Genomic DNA, 18362 nt, shown 5'->3' on the forward strand with positions numbered 1-18362 from the left:
TCGCCATCCGTATTGCTCTTTAAAAGTGACGCCTTGTGTCACTGAAAGTTATTGAAACTTTGTTGCAGTGTTTCAGGGCGTTTTCACACCTTCAGTTTGTTTGCTTTGTTGCAGTTGCTCCTTTGTTCGGTTTGTGTTCACACTGCAACATTTAACAGCGGACTAAATCTTGTAAACAAATGCCACGCGCGAGCAAACTGTTCTCTCATTGGTCCGATTCTTATGCGGCTATGAAGGCTTAAAAGGCTCTGTTGCTTCTTTTTTTTGTTTGTTTGTTTTTTAAGGGGGGGGGTGCGCGAACCCGGTCGGGATGTAGAAGGGGGTGCGCGGCCTAAAAAGTTTGGGAACCGCTGAGTTAGAGCATAGTCCCAAGAGACTTTTTTAAGTCTCCATGTGATACATGTGCCTACAAAATTTCATACATCTAGGTGAAATGTACCGCTGGAGCTGCTCTTTTGAATATTAGTAGGGGGCTCTGTCAAGGCAATTTCTGAAAGAAAAGGCAAAACCCCATCCAAGTTATTTATGTTCATCACCTTTGACATATGAGCAAAGTTCCATGACTATTGTATCATCCTAAGCCACAGAAAAATCTGCTTCCTTTTCATGATGAATAATGCATTGCCACGGCAACATCTTTTAATGAAAACTCACGAGATTCATGATGAAGTATGATCAATGTCATAAGGCTTGCCTCACACAATTTGAGGTTGATCAGGTCAAATGGCTGGGAGGAGTACATCAAAGTATAAAACATGTCATTTCATTTTGCCAGTAGGTGGCGCTATGACTTTGTGAAAATGTCACGGAAATGTGCTCAAGCCTGAACTAGCATCATGCATAAGAAACTTGGGGCGGATTGGACAATGTACCTTGGAGGTACAACAACTCCCTCTTTCATAGCCAATGGCACAAAATGGGAGCGAAGTGGACGTATGCCACGTCAAGGTCGTTCACCATTTTGAAAAGTCTTCTCCATAAACAACTTTAAATCATCCTGACCAAATTTGATGTTGATCGCATAAACTCTGTAGTTTGTTAAAATACAAAGCCTGAAAACGTAGTTTAATGGGAGTCGCATAAAATAACCGCCACGCCACGGCTACGCCATTCCACCAAACGTAAAGCTTTTGATAGCTTTTAATCAGGAAGGTCTTTGGATTGGATTGTCCAAATTTGAAGTGGCTCTGACAAAGTCCGGAGGAGGAGTTCGTTAAAGTATAGCGACTAGAAATCAAGGGAAAACTCACACAAAAATCTAACTTTTGGTTGATTTTAGAGCATGGTCCCAAGAGACTTTCTTTTAAGTCTTCGTATGGTGCATGTGCCGACCGAATTTCATACATGTAGGTTAAACGAGGCGCTGGGGCTGCTTTGTTGAAACTTTGCAGGGGGCGCTATCGAGACAATTTATAACGACCAAATCAAAACTCCACATGAGATCTTTAATTTCATCACCTACGACATATGTACAAAGTTCCATGAGTCTTTGAGTATCCCAAGTCACAGAAAAATCTGCTTTCTTTTTCATGGCAAACAAGGCGTTGCCACGGCAACAGAGTTATCCAAAAACTCATAATATTCATGATGAACTATTATCAATGTCTTAAGGCTTTCTTTCTAGAATGTGAGGTTGATCTGGTGAAATGGCTTGGAAGAGTACGTCAAAGTGTAAAACTTGTCATTTCCTTTTGCCAGTAGGTGGCGCTATGACTGTCAAAATTGAGGCATTGGAATGTTTTCAGGTCTGGACTAGCATCCTGCATAAGAGATTTTGGGCAAATTTGACAATGTACCTTGGAGTTCAACTTCAATTTTCATGAAAAAATGCACAAAATGGATTCCACGCAACGCCATGGTTGTTGCATGAAAACTCATGATTTTGATGAATTTTCATTATTATTTACATCAATTCAATAATGATCCACATCACATTTGGTAGCAATCGGACACAGCGTTTAGGAGCAGTTTCTAAAATGTGTTTTCCATAAAAGTTAAAATGGTGGAAATCCGAATGGGCGGAGCTTCAAAGTTGGAGTGTGTGGATTGTAGAGCAGATGGAGCTGAATATGTGGGTCAAATTTCACGTTAATCGGACAAGTTGGGTGATGGCCATGGCCTGTGAAACTGTAGGGGGCACTACTGAGTCATTTTGTCATACATGAACATGCGACCCATAAAATCTCAAATGTTCACGCAGTCCTGATACGCCTGCCAAATTTGGGGAGTTTAATATGAGTACGGGGAGTACGATAAAGCCCTGAAAAATGTGATTTTAGAGGCAACGGAATAATAATAATAATTCTTTGGATTTCAATAGGGCCTCGCCCGACTTCGTCGGTGCTCGGACCCTAAATATCATGTTCAATCTCTGCCAGTAGATCCCCCTAAATGCTGCACACTGTACCTTTAAGAGCATATTTGGGTCTGAGAGCAGTTGCTTTTAGTGACATATTACATGCATATGAATGACATACATATTACAGAATGTGTAGTAAAAGTAATGCTGAATGGGATGTTCTGGTATGGTAGCCCCTCCGGTTCTGCTCTTTGTGCGAAGCCACTGGTGATGGAAAGCTTGTGGGGAGAGTTCTGGTGGGCTGTCATGCTAATTGCCCTGTGAACCTGCACACGGCAGTGATGAGTATCATGTTAGAGTCTCAATAGATTGGATCGGTATGATGACTCACCCACAGTTTAATTACACCTTGTAAAAGTGGATGTGTCATAGGACGTCCATACACTGAAGCATGTGTACGTTCATGTGTGTGCTGTGTGTGTGTGTGTGTGTTTAGCCGTGTGGGTGTGTGTTTGTATGTGAACACAACTGACAAGGCTTTTATCATAATTAGCAGTCTACATGCTGTCCTTTTGAATTATGCAGACCCTATTGATCTGTTTCTACCACACACACACACAAATGTGCTGCAAACCTTTGATGGCATAATTCAAAAAGGCTTTCCGTTCTGTAACTGCCTGGCTCTATAGTTATGTACACTGATGCTGAAAGCATTAACACTAGTTAGTGTTCAGGGAAAAGTCTATCCAGTGACAAATAGAGGTGATATCTTCATGTTTCAGGTGTATCTGAGTAGCCTGCTCCGTGTTTGTGCCCTTTTCTGGACTTATTTTTTATTGGTTTATTTGAACGGGACAGTGCACATTCATAAAAACATTTCTGCAAATGTGCCAGAGTTAGCCAAAAGGCTATTTTGTATCTGTATTCCCAAAGTACGACTGGACAGGAGCGTTCTCTGATTGGTGTTCTTGAGTTTGCTCTTGTGAGTCTGTGCAGTCTGTCATCCTCCAGGTCTCCATGACGGAGAGGAGATCGTGTAGCTCAGGTCCTATTTATCTGGTGACACCTGAAGTCGCTCAACGTCCTACCGGATCCATTCATACATTTAAGATCTATCTTATATTTTGTCACACTGAATGTCAATATTGTAAATTGTCGGTCTATTCTGTTTCTTGCACGTTTGTCCATCCGCTGAGAGATTATTCTTTTGGGGTAGTCCGTCCGTCTGTCTGAAAATACAGTACATACATAATTACCATTCTCGTGAACCCGATATCTCAGGAAAACTTTGAGGGAATTTCACTCTATCATCAACAGATTCGATTTTGGAGGTCAAAGGTTATTGCGACATCACAAAACACACAACACAACACAGCCCACACGGCCACAGATGTTCACCTGGTGGGCTGTTTCAACATGGCTCGCGTATGGCTGGAAGTTTCCATTGAGCCTGAATTACCGGATTAAAAAGCCTCCTTAGAATTCATGGAAGCTCAATCTGGGAGATTTCTATGTCTATGACGAACATACCAAGTTTGGTTGTAGATTCAGGTGAGTTAAGCAACACCCACAGCTTTTCAAACTCTGGAGTAAAATCTGTTGAGTGCCCCTTTAAATCCATGCTGATTTGGAAAAGGGACAAAAGCAGAATGAGATGCGACGGAGGAAGAGGAGTGGAGCAGCAGAGCAGGAGAGAAAAGAAGGAGTGGATTCATCAGAGTCCCCGATGTGGTGCAGGAAACAAGCAGACAGATGGCCTGATTGTGTTTCGGCTTTGAGTGTCTCACCTGCTGCCTTTGTCTCCTGATCAGGAGACAAAGGCAGCGTGAATAAGAAACAAAGGAGGAAGAGAAAGCATTTCGCGACAGATGTTCACTTGTCCAATTCAGGACTAGTATTACTGCTCTACTGAGAAAGTTCTATGTCATTTGTTTTGTTTCAGTTGGGCAACAAGCTGTAAAGCCAACACTGATTTACAGTGGTGTATAGTCATGAAGTAGAAATACTTCGTTACTGTACTTAAGTCGTTTTTTTGGATATCTGTACTTTACTTTACTACTTATATTTCTGTTGACTTTTACTTTTACTTCACTACATTTTGCAAAGAAAACTGATACTTTGACTCCGATACATTTCCCCTGAAACCTTCGTTACTCGCTACAAATTCAAATCTATCTTCAGAAACAAAATAGATCATGAGAGCAGCGTCGGGGACTGTGGTGGAACAGACTGCAAGCAAGCAGGTTTGGTGAATCAGTGGTCCTAGCAGCAAGTTAAATCATTGGTTCATCACGTTAATGCACAATTGCAAACAAGTGCCCTCAAAGCCGCGGTGTTGTGATTCCCAGTGATGCCCAGGATGCTACATGCTATAAGCTAGCGGGCGACTACCTGAGTAGAATTCCACACAGGACGGGTGGGATGAGGAGAGGTGGATGGGTCAAACACACACTGTGTTTCCTCCAGGAGGCCGCAGTTTGTGCCGTGTGTGAAACGAGAAGCCAATGTTGATTTATTTGTGACGTGACTTCCGTACTTAAGCAACGCCACTTCCGTAGATATTTTAACGCAAACCACGACCTTTTCCTAAATCGAACTAAGTAGTTTCATCGCCTAAACCTGAGTTGTTTCCTGTGAAGATGGAAGTTTATTTTGAAAAGACAGAATGCATGTAACAAGTGAAAGCAGACTCATGTTGCTGGACTTTTACAGGAAAAATGCACGAAAATTGAGGAGTAACTTCATAAGATATCAATAAAACGGGGATGAATTTATATCATTGTATAAAGAGAGTGCGATGAGAAGATCAATCTCATGTCTGTAAGTTAAATCAGCTATAATCACTCTTTTAAAGTGATTAGTGACTCGTCTAAAACTTTTAAAAAAGGAATAACTTCAATAGAATCATTCTATACAATGTAACTTCTTTACATTCTAATAGAATGTAAAGAAGTCGCCCAATTGCAGATTCAGCTTGAGCAAAACCTTTGCCTATTGTGTTCAATCAGGCCCATAGGAGTTGACAAGGCAGGCGTCCTTTCTCTAAACACTGATCTGATGCATCAAGTGGATATGTTTTGCTGAACATAATATTATGCATTTGTCCTCTACATCCTCTAGTCGGAATGAACATACTTATAAACACACTGTTACAACTCCTTCATAGTGTCATATTGCTTTTTGGAGAATTATGATGATAAGTTCATAGTAGATGCAAAAGTATACTGATGTACAATATATTATGTTGAACATTGTTGCTCCTGAATGGATCACAGCCAACCCAATTATGTTCAACACAGCTCCATGTCCTTGGTCATGGTGCCACAGCACTTAAAAGAATAAACTTCATAATTCTCATAATTCTGACCCTTTGCTTTTTTATTAACAGCATTTACTTGTACTTTTACTTCCAATGAACAGGTTATGATCTTCATTTAATGTTCAGGTTATGATGTACATTTAATGTCAGAAAATTACTTTTGTACTTAAGTACTTTTGTACTTAAGTACAATAAATATCAGATACTTTAAGACTTTTACTCAAGTAGTATTCTAATAGGTGACTTTTTACTTTTACTGGAGTAGTTTTCCAATAAGGTATCTTTACTTTTACTCAAGTATGGCTTTTGAGTACTTTATACACCACTGCTCTACCCTCTTCCTGTTATGGATGAGTTTGTGTGATATCATCTTCTCTGACACACACACTCACACACACCAGTGGTGGGCCGTCAGGGCCTGCAAGGCCTTCTCTGCTGGCCTAAACAGAATCACAAAGCTATATATATTTAAACAAATAAAATAAAAATGTATAATTTATTTTATAATTTAATACATTTTCTTAAATGCACTAAGATGTATTATAATTTATAAAAATATTTTTCCCATTATCTTATTTTCTCACAGCTACTGTCTTCCTCAGTTGTTCTCAGATCTTTATTTTATTTTATTATATTTTTAATAAATCATTTTTATATGAGTTTTTATGCATGGCAAGTCCTCCAACCATGCGTACGTTTACCCAAACGAGTACAATTTCAATAAGGCCTTCGCTGGCCCGATGTCTGTTGCTCGGGCCATAATTATTAAATTATAAAATAGCTTTGTGATTCTGTTCAGGCCAGCAGAGAAGGCCTTGCATGCCCTGATGGCCCACCACTGCTATAGTGTAACGTTTGACTATGTCCATTGCACACAATGTGAAGGTTGATGCCTTAATTCACATTGACAAAGAAACATCGACCTCCCTCTCGTTCTGTGTGAAAGTGCTCATGACAAAAACAACAGTTTGAAAAGATGTATTGACATGTGAATAAATACAGTACAAATAGAACACCACTGGTGTGAAATGGCCTTAATAGATGGAAATATGCTAACATCAACATGTAGGCCTATTTGGGAACCAAAATGGCGCCGTAAAATATTGAACCCATCAGGAGAGCAAGAACCCATAAAAGCTCATGTGTCAGCAAAAACGTACTCAATAAAAATAATGACATATATCACAATATAGCATGTTTTCTGGAAATTCAATAAATCGTCGAAATTAAATAACTCCATGATAAAGGCCTACAGACTCCTAAGTGAATTCAGTACTTGGCAAATGAAAACTACTGATCAAAAATAAATACATAAAGACCTGCTGTACCTAACCTAAAGAAGAACTCATTGTTGCGACTTTGTTTCAATTTTGTTAATGTAAACCGAACCAAGTAGCCTAATGGCGAAACCTAACAAAGTTGTTTGTAGTGATTGTTTTGTTTCACGTGTGTGTATACATGTGTTTTAAACTGTATAAAACGGTGACTGTAATCCTGGAGAAAATATTTCAGAATTTGAATTTGAGAAAAGGTTCCACAAATCAGCATTTGCTCTCGGCAGCTCATATTCTGGAGGGTCCCCGCTGGCCATATCCTACCAGCTGTACTGGAACCTCGAGCTGTGAGCTCTCTCCGGCTGAATAGCAGAGTCAACCAAAACACTGTAAAAAGTATACTGTAAAAAGTCCTCGTCCATAACATCCTCTATACTCATATTTTGGGATGCCATTTCCGCTGTTGGAAATGTAACTCAAATGAGTGCCAAGGACGTTTATGAGCAGCATTTCGCCCCACAGCTACCAAAGCTGAAGTGTAGTTCTTCCTGCATCCAGTGACGTGACAGTGATGTTGTTGAGGTCAAGGAAGAACAACAGATTTCACGTTTTTCAGCCAAAATCCCTAACTTAGATAGATAGAGATAATGTTTTAAATCTGAGTTTTGTCCTGCAGCAGAGAAGGGATGCTGGTGTTGAAGGCAGAGCTGAAGTACACAAACAGGATCCTGGTGTAGGTTCCTGAGGAGTCCAGATGCTGGAGGATGAACTGACTGCGTCGTCTGCAGACCTGTTGGCTCTGCAGGCAAACTGCAGGGGGTCCAGGAGTGGGTCAGTGAGGGTTTTGAGGGGGGACAGGAGAAGGCGCTCAAAAGACTTCATAACTACAGAGTCTTTCAAAGTGACAGTAAAACTCAATCAGCTTGTTTGCCAGGTGGAGGTCATTCATGGAGTGGGGGGATTTAGGCTTGTAGTTTATGTGTTGTGTTTATCCCTGTTTAACTCGACGCTGACATTCACTCTGACTTCGATGCAGCTCTACTTGCAACAAATGTTTGAAGCCCTAATGCTGCGTTCACACCGGTCGCGTTGATTTTTTGACGCACTGCAAAAAAGCGTCCAACGCACTGCACAATCGCGTCCAACGCGCCGCCGGTCGTGTTCACACCAAACGCCGCAAAATCTTGTAGCGCCGGAGAGGGGGCGTGGTTTATCGTCCTGGAAGCCGTTCACCTGGCAGCCATTTATTTCCGCTGTCAACCGTGAAAGGAATAAGGACAATTGCTGCTTTGTACGTGTTGTGGAAGTCCCTCAAACATTGGAATGCCAAACGCCGTCATGTCTGGTTCATAATATTGTTCAGAGGAGCTCCGTGGATTGTATCGAGCTGTATTCACTGTGTCTAGCAAGCCACCGGTCGCTGTTTACTACAGCTGTAGGAACACAAAATAAACTGATTTGGCTGTGATTCAACGGCAATAAACCGACAAAAAGGGACTCCGAAATAACTACGTAATGATGCCGATTTGTACTTGTCTTCTCCGACAAAAAGGGACTCCGAAATAACTACGTAATGATGCCGATTTGTACTTGTCTTCTCCGATAAAAAGGGACTCCGAAATAACTACGTAATGATGCCGATTTGTAGGTTACTTGTCTTCTCAATGGAGCTCTGATGGATCGGTGCTAGGCTATGCTAACATCGTAGCAGCTCCACCAGCACTCAATAACGTCACGTAGACGTAAATACGGCAGCGTCTATTCATTGTTTGTACCGTATGGTTTACACACACACATGTATACACATAGTTTGGTCCGGTCTCTGTTGATATGAGGTATCGTAGAGCTCTGGGTGAACACAGACGGCTACAGGATTTATTTCCTGATTCAACAACGGCAGGAAGTCATGATGACAGGGGGAGCAACTCAACGCTGATAGGCTATCGCGCCACAGCGTCACGCGATTATGTCACTGAAGTTGAAAAATTTCAACTCGCGCGTTGGCGATTTTGCGGCATCCAACGCGTCCACCGCGTCCACCGCACTGCAATAACGCGTCCAACGCGCCGCGCCATCGCAAAATCGCGGCGCGCCAGTCTCATCGCGTCTGTGCATAGACTTTGTATGTAATCTCGACGCGCGTCAAAAAATCAACGCGACCGGTGTGAACGCAGCATAAAACTTCAAGTCTTCATAAGACAGGTCTGAACATTAAAGAAACCTTTCAAACAGGGAACAGCCATGACTTTATCTCTTCTCAGCCCACAGCATCTCAAGCCCCGTTCAGTACCACCCACTTCCCAGCTGACTGGCAAATGTGTTTCTAGAAGGCGTTTGAGCTCCAGAGTCTGATCTGAACAGAGAATGTCAAATGAGGCTCTCATTCTCTGTCTACCTCTACGTCTCCATCCGTAACACACGCACTGATTGTGACATTGTGTCTGAGCTGTGATGCTGATGTGCTTTTCAATAGCTTGCATTCCACATCCTTTTAAGCATTCTCTGCACTCGGAGCAGTTGTTTGACCTGATGACAGAAATGTTTTTGTCCAACCAACCCTTTAATCTCTTCTGAAATGTTCTCCTCATTTTCTTTTTTTGCTCGTGATGAATGAACAAAGGATAGAGGAAAGCTTCTAGTGTTTGTATCATCCGTTCTGAACTAAGAAGAGTTTTTGCACCTACGAGTCAACTTTTCTAACGTCTCATCCGAGTGAGTTCAGTGCGGGAGCAAAGTTATAATTTATAATCATACAAATCCTTGTGGAATGGGGCGTGTTAGATCACACAATGCGAGGTTTATGATTGGGAAATCAAAAATCATTCGAGAAATTGGAATAGTCATTTGTTGAGTGTGGAGGCTACAGCTTTGACTGCCCTTTATCTTCATATACAGGCAGTGGTGGGCCGTCAGGGCCAGCAAGGCCTTCTCTGCTGGCCTAAACAGAATCACTAAGTTATAGCTATTTTATAATTTTTCTTAAATACACGACATGTATTATAATTTATAAAAATATTGTTCCCATTATCTTATGTTCTCATTGCACAGCTCTTGTCTTCCTCAGTTGCTCTGCTTCCAGTGCAGCTTGTTTTAAGCAGAGCTTTTATCCAATCAGATCTCACCTCTGTGTCTCTAGGTAAGATTATTGATTGGTATGGGTATTGTTGATTGTCATATTCTTCAACCAATCAGATCTTTAGTTTGACATGTTGGGCGTATTCTTTGACGTGTCAGAGCTGCTAGCCGGCCTACAAGTACGTCAGCATTAACTCGCAGCTCAGTTTTAAGGAGCAGCTCTGCAGTGAGGTGCAGCGTGTGCTGTGATTGGTCAGTGGGCGAGCACGTGACTATTGTGAAACAAAACTTAAAGTAGCCATCAGAGGCTTAGTCTGACTGGTAAGAGTTCAAACTGAAATATGGAAGAAATTATGACGTTTTTTGCATGTTGCTTGGTATAGATTATTATTTTTTTACAGAGCTTTGTTTTTTTAACACTCAATGGCTGAAGGAGGAGAAACGGATTTGTGAGTTGGGATTTAACCGTGAGATGAAACTCTTAGTCAACAAAGAAAGGAGGATGGAGTTTGTCTTTAAGTCAACTGTTTGTTTTCTTAAATCTAATATCTGATTGGCCCTTGAGTGTGTAGCAGAATGCGTGTTGCTGCTGCTGTTTTCACATTAAGCTGTTTTCCCATTAAGCTAGTTTAGCGTAGCCTCGTGCGGTCCCTCAGCTGTTTTTGTTTTTGTTTTTTTTGTTCCGGTTCAGAGGTTCAAAGGTCACACGTGAGCGCAGAAAACATTATATTTCCTACAATTTAAGCTCTGGCGCCATCATGAGGTTATTAGATGTTTCAGCTGCAGGACAGCAGTGAAGGCCCAGGTATAAAATGCATGGCCTGCCACTGCATGAAGATGATGAAGTGAAAGGCACTTCACTTCACATGTCTTTCATCATGCACTCCCCAGAGTGGGGGAGTATCTCACGGGGACAATGAAGAAGATACATGGTAACATGACACCACAATAACATGTTGACACAGTGAGTAGTGAGCGATGTGGGGGTAATCTGCTCTCAGTGGTGCCCTTTGTGTGAAATATGGAGTAAACCTGAGGAGGGTTTACCTGATAATATACCCTGTAAATCTGAAGCATTGTGCGCTCCACTTCAGCTGTGTAGGCTGGATGTTTATTTGTACATTCATTCACAAATGCACTGCCACCAGATACGACTGCAATATATTTAAAACACAGCAGATGCAAGGAATAGAGAATACACTTTGTGTTTCAGTGCAAAGGGTTGTCTTAGCACGTAGCTTAAAGGTTGACCAAACACAAAAATTGTAATATGACGAAATGAATAGGTAAGTTAGAAAAATGGAAGCTCCATTGGTTGGTTGTTTAATTTGTCTGGTTCAGTGGTAAGGGAACATTTCTTCAGTTTTACCAGGAGATTTATTTCATTCAGTGGTAACAATATTAGAGTAAAGTCATGATGTTATGACACTCAACCGTCCTGCTGTTTTTACAATCATGTGAACTAACCACAGACACTAAAGTGTCCTGCTGTTTTTACAATCATGTGAACTAACCACAGACACGAACGTGTCCTGCTGTTTTTACAATCATGTGAACTAACCACAGACACGAACGTGTCCTGCTGTTTTTACAATCATGTGAACTAACCAAAGACACGAACGTGTCTTGCTGTTTTTACAATCATGTGAACTAACCACAGACACGAACGTGTCCTGCTGTTTTTACAATCATGTGAACTAACCAAAGACACGAACATGTCCTGCTGTTTTTACAATCATGTGAACTAACCAGACACTAACGTGTCCTGCTGTTTTTAACAATCACGTGAACTAACCACAGACACTAAAGTGTCCTGCTGTTTTTAACAATCACGTGAACTAACCAGACACTAACGTGTCCTGCTGTTTTAAACAATCACGTGAACTAACCACAGACACTAAAATGTCCTGCTGTTTTTAACAATCACGTGAACTAACCAGACACGAACGTGTCATGCTGTTTTTAACAATCACGTGAACTAACCAGACACTAACGTGTCCTGCTGTTTTTACAATCATGTGAACTAACCACAGACACTAAAGTGTCCTGCTGTTTTTACAATCATGTGAACTAACCACAGACACTAAAGTGTCCTGCTGTTTTTACAATCATGTGAACTAACCAGACACTAACGTGTCCTGCTGTTTTTACAATCATGTGAACTAACTACAGACACTAAAGTGTCCTGCTGTTTTTAACAATCACGTGAACTAACCAGACACTAACGTGTCCTGCTGTTTTTAACAATCACGTGAACTAACCAGACACTAACGTGTCCTGCTGTTTTTAATAATCACGTGAACTAACCAGACACTAAAGTGTCCTGCTGTTTTTACAATCATGTGAACTAACCAGACACTAACGTGTCCTGCTGTTTTTACAATCATGTGAACTAACTACAGACACTAAAGTGTCCTGCTGTTTTTAACAATCACGTGAACTAACCAGACACTAACGTGTCCTGCTGTTTTTACAATCATGTGAACTAACCACAGACACGAACGTGTCCTGCTGTTTTTACAATCATGTGAACTAACCAAAGACACGAACGTGTCCTGCTGTTTTTACAATCATGTGAACTAACCACAGACACGAACGTGTCCTGCTGTTTTTACAATCATGTGAACTAACCAAAGACACGAACATGTCCTGCTGTTTTTACAATCATGTGAACTAACCAGACACTAACGTGTCCTGCTGTTTTTAACAATCACGTGAACTAACCACAGACACTAAAGTGTCCTGCTGTTTTTAACAATCACGTGAACTAACCAGACACTAACGTGTCCTGCTGTTTTAAACAATCACGTGAACTAACCACAGACACTAAAATGTCCTGCTGTTTTTAACAATCACGTGAACTAACCAGACACGAACGTGTCCTGCTGTTTTTAACAATCACGTGAACTAACCAGACACTAACGTGTCCTGCTGTTTTTACAATCATGTGAACTAACCACAGACACTAAAGTGTCCTGCTGTTTTTACAATCATGTGAACTAACCAAAGACACTAAAGTGTCCTGCTGTTTTTAACAATCACGTGAACTAACCAGACACTAACGTGTCCTGCTGTTTTTAACAATCACGTGAACTAACCAGACACTAACGTGTCCTGCTGTTTTTACAATCATGTGAACTAACCACAGACACTAAAGTGTCCTGCTGTTTTTACAATCATGTGAACTAACCACAGACACTAAAGTGTCCTGCTGTTTTTAACAATCACGTGAACTAACCAGACACTAACGTGTCCTGCTGTTTTTAACAATCACGTGAACTAACCAGACACTAACGTGTCCTGCTGTTTTTAATAATCACGTGAACTAACCAGACACTAACGTGTCCTGCTGTTTTTAACAATCACGTGAACTAACCAGACACTAAAGTGTCCTGCTGTTTTTACAATCACGTGAACTAACCAGACACTAACGTGTCCTGCTGTTTTTACAATCACGTGAACTAACCAGACACTAACGTGTCCTGCTGTTTTTACAATCACGTGAACTAATCACAGACACTAACGTGTCCTGCTGTTTTCAATAATCACGTGAACTAACCAGACACTAACGTGTCCTGCTGTTTTTACAATCACGTGAACTAATCACAGACACTAACGTGTCCTGCTGTTTTCAATAATCACGTGAACTAACCAGACACTAAAGTGTCCTGCTGTTTTTACAATCACGTGAACTAACCAGACACTAACGTGTCCTGCTGTTTTTACAATCACGTGAACTAACCAGACACTAACGTGTCCTGCTGTTTTCAATAATCACGTGAACTAACCAGACACTAACGTGTCCTGCTGTTTTTACAATCACGTGAACTAACCAGACACTAACGTGTCCTGCTGTTTTTACAATCACGTGAACTAACCAGACACTAACGTGTCCTGCTATTTTTAACAATCACGTGAACTAACCAGACACTAAAGTGTCCTGCTGTTTTTAACAATCACATGAACTAACCAGACACTAACATGTCCTGCTGTTTTTAACAATCACGTGAACTAACCAGACACTAACGTGTCCTGCTGTTTTTACAATCACGTGAACTAACCAGACACTAACGTGTCCTGCTGTTTTTACAATCACGTGAACTAACCAGACACTAACGTGTCCTGCTGTTTTTACAATCACATGAACTAACCAGACACTAACGTGTCCTGCTGTTTTTACAATCACGTGAACTAACCAGACACTAACGTGTCCTGCTGTTTTTACAATCATGTGAACTAACCAGACACCAACGTGTCCTGCTGTTTTTACAATCATGTGAACTAACTAGTCGGAGCTAGTTGTCTTAAGTGTATTGAGAGGGAACCCTCGTCATGGTTATAACTTTATAACACCAACTAATAACCCACAACTAACGCTCTATAACAGGGCAAAACACCACGACACAAGTTTGACACAAACAATTTGTAACACTAATAACTTTGACTTACATATGTAACTAACTTACATATGTAACTAACTTACATATGTAACTTTAACTTACATACATAACTTTAGCTTACATACGTAACTAACTTATGTATATCACAAACTTGCATGCATAACTTTAACTTACGTATATAACTAAGTTACGTACATAACTTTAACTTGCGTATATAACTTCACTGCCGAACTGCATGCTGGGTAAAGCTCGCTAACAGTCTGCTAACAGCTGGGAGAGGCTCTGTCGCTCCAGTAACGTTACATTAAAGAACAGAAAAGAGCGATGCAGGATGGACACAGACTGAACAACAAAAGGTATTTTGGTCAGACACATATGCAACGCTGATTACCGTAATATGTGTGGTATTTGTTATCAATGTACTTTGGTACATACAGGCTGTACTTGGAGGGGCTTAGGACCCAGGGGAATGTAGGTGAAGGAAACGGGAAGTGACGGAACGGAAGACACGCCACACAAACGGCTGTTCACCGCTTCGGTTCAGTTTTTTAAAACACGTCTGTGATCACACGTCCCTGAAGCTGGAGGTTCAGTGCAGTGAGATGCTTCGTTATGTTGCACATAAAGTCAGCTCACATCACCACTTTTGGTCCCGGAGCGCTGTGGTGTGGCGGGCCGGTTATGATGAACATGATATTTTCTGGCGGGCCGCTGTCCCGAGGGCCGGATATATGCTGACAATTTAATGACAAGTCCCTAAATGTGTTGATCCTGACGAGGCTTTTCATCGGGGTTATTTTGTCCAGGGCCCAGTTCAGAGTCTGCATTTTTCCTTTTAAATATTTCTCCATCGCTGTTCGTCTTGTCAGTGCAACCTCTCCCGCACGTCATTTCATTCTACTGTCCTACATGAACATGTTGTTACTGCGCTCCCTACTGCCACCCACTGGCATGGAAGAGTATGTATTACATAGCCAGACACTATATTGCAGCTCAGACGCTCAACAATGGCAACGTATTTGCAACAACAACTAAATAATGTTTTTTTGGACTCATTAAGTGAAATTGGACATTTTCCCACGGCACACCTGACGATCTCTCACGGCACAGCGGTTGAAAATCACTGCATTACACGATTACTTCCATCATATGTTGTGTGATTATGACTTCAAGATCATTATCCCCAGTATTTGAATGATCATCACGCCTCTCCTTCTCTACAATGACTTCAAGCGCACTGACTCCTTCAGAGCCTTGCCATCTTGGGGGCCTGCAGACTCCCAGGTCAGAAACAAACCTACAACAAAGTCACAGTGGATCTTTAAAAATGTCCTGTTTTTCTTTTACAACCAAACCAATTATTGGTCTAAAATACCTCAGGGTGTGGTAGGTATGGGGATATCACTGAAGGACCACATTAAAGCTGCCAGTGTGAAGAAACAGTCTTCCCCTATAGAGGGTGTGGTGAGGTTGTGGAGGATCAATTTCTCCTGTGCAACAGATTGTTCTAATAAGAGCTGTGCTGGAGGGGGACTGGTGATTCTGTGCCCAGAAGCTGTGCACATATGCAAGGGCTACTACAACGACATGCTCTAATGCCATCCTTCAGCCGCTCCTTCATGTCTCCCTTTAATTTGGATTTAGCACATTTCATCGTGTCTTTTTAAACCTTTCTGGCATCATCATTCCAGGGTGTCGGGTAGAGGGAGTGAAGAAATATATTTTCAATCAAAAGAGACATCAAGTGGAAATGTGCTGCTGATGCTTTAGTGTAACTGTCATTTCACACTGCACTGCATCCATCGCAGTCCACTGCCTTCTCTAATACAAGTGTTTAGGTTTGGATCATCATGTGTGAAATATCCTACTGACTATAAGGTGAACTGAGTAGTTATATTTCTGCATTCTTAAATATTCGACCAAAAGGCGAGCAGCAACACTGAGACTGTGGAAGCAACAGTTGGTGTCATGTGTCTCAGTGTTGCCCTCCAGAAATGGGCGATGTATTTAAAACACAGCTTTCTGTGTGTCTCGTTGGTCAGACGGGTCTTACCTTCTGCTGCCTCCTGGCCATGTCAGTAGGTTGCTTTGCGTTGAACGGATAGGCGATGCAGCGCATCACAAACACATACAGCTGGAGTCTCTTCTTCCTCTCCTCCTCCTCTCTCTGCATCTTCTCCAGGTCCTCCTTCTCCTTGTCGCTGCCCACCGACGGGCTGGGGCTGGAGGGTCGGCGGCCGCCACCGCCGCCACCGCTCCCTCGGGCCCGGGGCTGGAGCTCCCCGCCGCCGTGGCCGTCGGAGCATCGACCCGGTGACAACCGGGCTCCTCCGAGGCTCTTCGGGGCCGCCACCTCTTTGCGCTCCACCTCCACTATCTCATCCCCTTCCTCCTCGCTCGAAGACGGGTCCAACATGCTGGCCGAGGCTTGGGTGGAGAATAACGGCTACCTGCTGCTGCAAAGGTAAAACTGCAAAAGTAGAAAAAGATGCCGATCAGCTTCAGAGCCAGCCACAGACGGAGAGACCCGGGGGAAGCAGCTGTGGAGACGCAAAACCGGACTGATGAGCAGCGCTGAAGAAGAGACGAGTCAGTCTCCGCCAGAAAAAAAGGAAAGTGTTGTCGAGTCTGGTTGGTTGCGTGATTTCCAAGCCTTTCACGTGAAGCAGTGACACATAGGAGGGGTTTATCACGAGAGCCGATATTAAGGGGGAGGGGTTGCCAGGAGGCACAGCAGGAGGAAACTGTTGTGTTGGTGCTCCGCCGCCGGGGGACAGGAAGAGGCTGGGCTCGGAGCTGACCGCGGTGCTGAAACCCGACCCCCGGCTGATCTGGGACCCGTTTGATCAGGCTGCGAGCACAATAGATGAACGGCCACCTGATGATCCATCTGAGTCAAAAGACGGCAGGCTACAGCACCAGACCGGAATCTACGCGGTGTAACTTTCACAATAAAAGCTTCACCGCTGATTTAATATAAATAAATGATCAAATGAATGATGACTAAATGATTGTTTTAATCATTAAAATATGTCTTGATGTCTGTCTGGCTGCTTACTTATACGTAACCGGGGACATAAACTACAGAGTTACCAGAATGGCAAACATTTGCAAAAAGAAAAGCAAAATAAATGCATTCAAAAGAAATTACAAAATGAAAAAAGCTTCTAAATATATATGTATTGAGGACGTCTATGATATTTTGATAGACTTCATCTGATTCAACATAGGTATGAGTCCTAAATCCAGCCCCATACCATCCGTCAGGAAGTAGAGCTCTCATTATTGTTCTTGTTGTACTATTTGTAAAGCTAGATATCAATCAACAGAATAAATGAATCCAACACACCAAACACTACAATCTTTCTATATGTAATATGGATGCAGCCAGTCAGTTAGGCTATTTCTTATTTCAATATCACATTTACAATATTTACACTGATATTTATTTCTCTCCTCTACGTAAAATCAATCAATACATCAATGCATTTCCAAAGTTTATATTTTGTACTGAATGTCAGATCAGAGTATATTCTAAATAGAATACAGATAAATACACAAAATAATTCATGGAGACGAATAAGAAAGCACGATTTACACTTTTTTCAGTTAATACACTTTTTTATTTCTTTAAATGGTAAATGGACTGTACTTGTATCGAGCTTTTCTGGTCTACCGACAACTCAAAGCTCTTTAACACTACATGTCATCATTCACCCATTCACACACTGATGGCAGGGCTGCCATGCAAGGTGCCACCTGCCCATCAGGACTAACAGTCACAGACTGTAGGCACAGGGTTAGGGGTAGGTGCTCTACCACCTACCTTGACTGGTAGTGTTTTGAATCGATGTATTCTGCTGTTCTATGATTCAGAGTCACGGTCGCTGACGATGGGACGGCCGACTGTAACAACAGAGCGGACGGTCCAAGTCTCAGGAGGCTGATGGATGTTGGGGAGGAGGTAAGAGGCGAGGCCTGGACCGTCCAGATGT

At 42.1% G+C, this 18362-nt stretch overlaps 1 protein-coding gene across 5 annotated transcripts in view; it reads right to left on the reverse strand.

Annotated features, from left to right (window-relative positions):
- cadpsa (Ca2+-dependent activator protein for secretion a) overlaps positions 1 to 16783 on the reverse strand; it is a gene marked incomplete at its 5' end in the record, with an annotated part of 257936 nt that extends 241153 nt beyond the window's left edge. For all 5 annotated transcript variants that reach the window (XM_079265777.1, XM_079265776.1, XM_079265774.1 and 2 more), the window contains one exon: positions 16421 to 16783. In XM_079265777.1, coding sequence (XP_079121903.1) covers positions 16421 to 16783 — 363 coding nt within the window. The remainder of the gene's footprint in view (positions 1 to 16420) is intronic.
- Positions 16784 to 18362: the final 1579 nt, after the last annotated feature.

Source organism: Melanostigma gelatinosum, assembly GCF_949748355.1.
Source record: "Melanostigma gelatinosum genome assembly, chromosome: 3".
NCBI classification, from domain to species: domain Eukaryota; kingdom Metazoa; phylum Chordata; class Actinopteri; order Perciformes; family Zoarcidae; genus Melanostigma; species Melanostigma gelatinosum.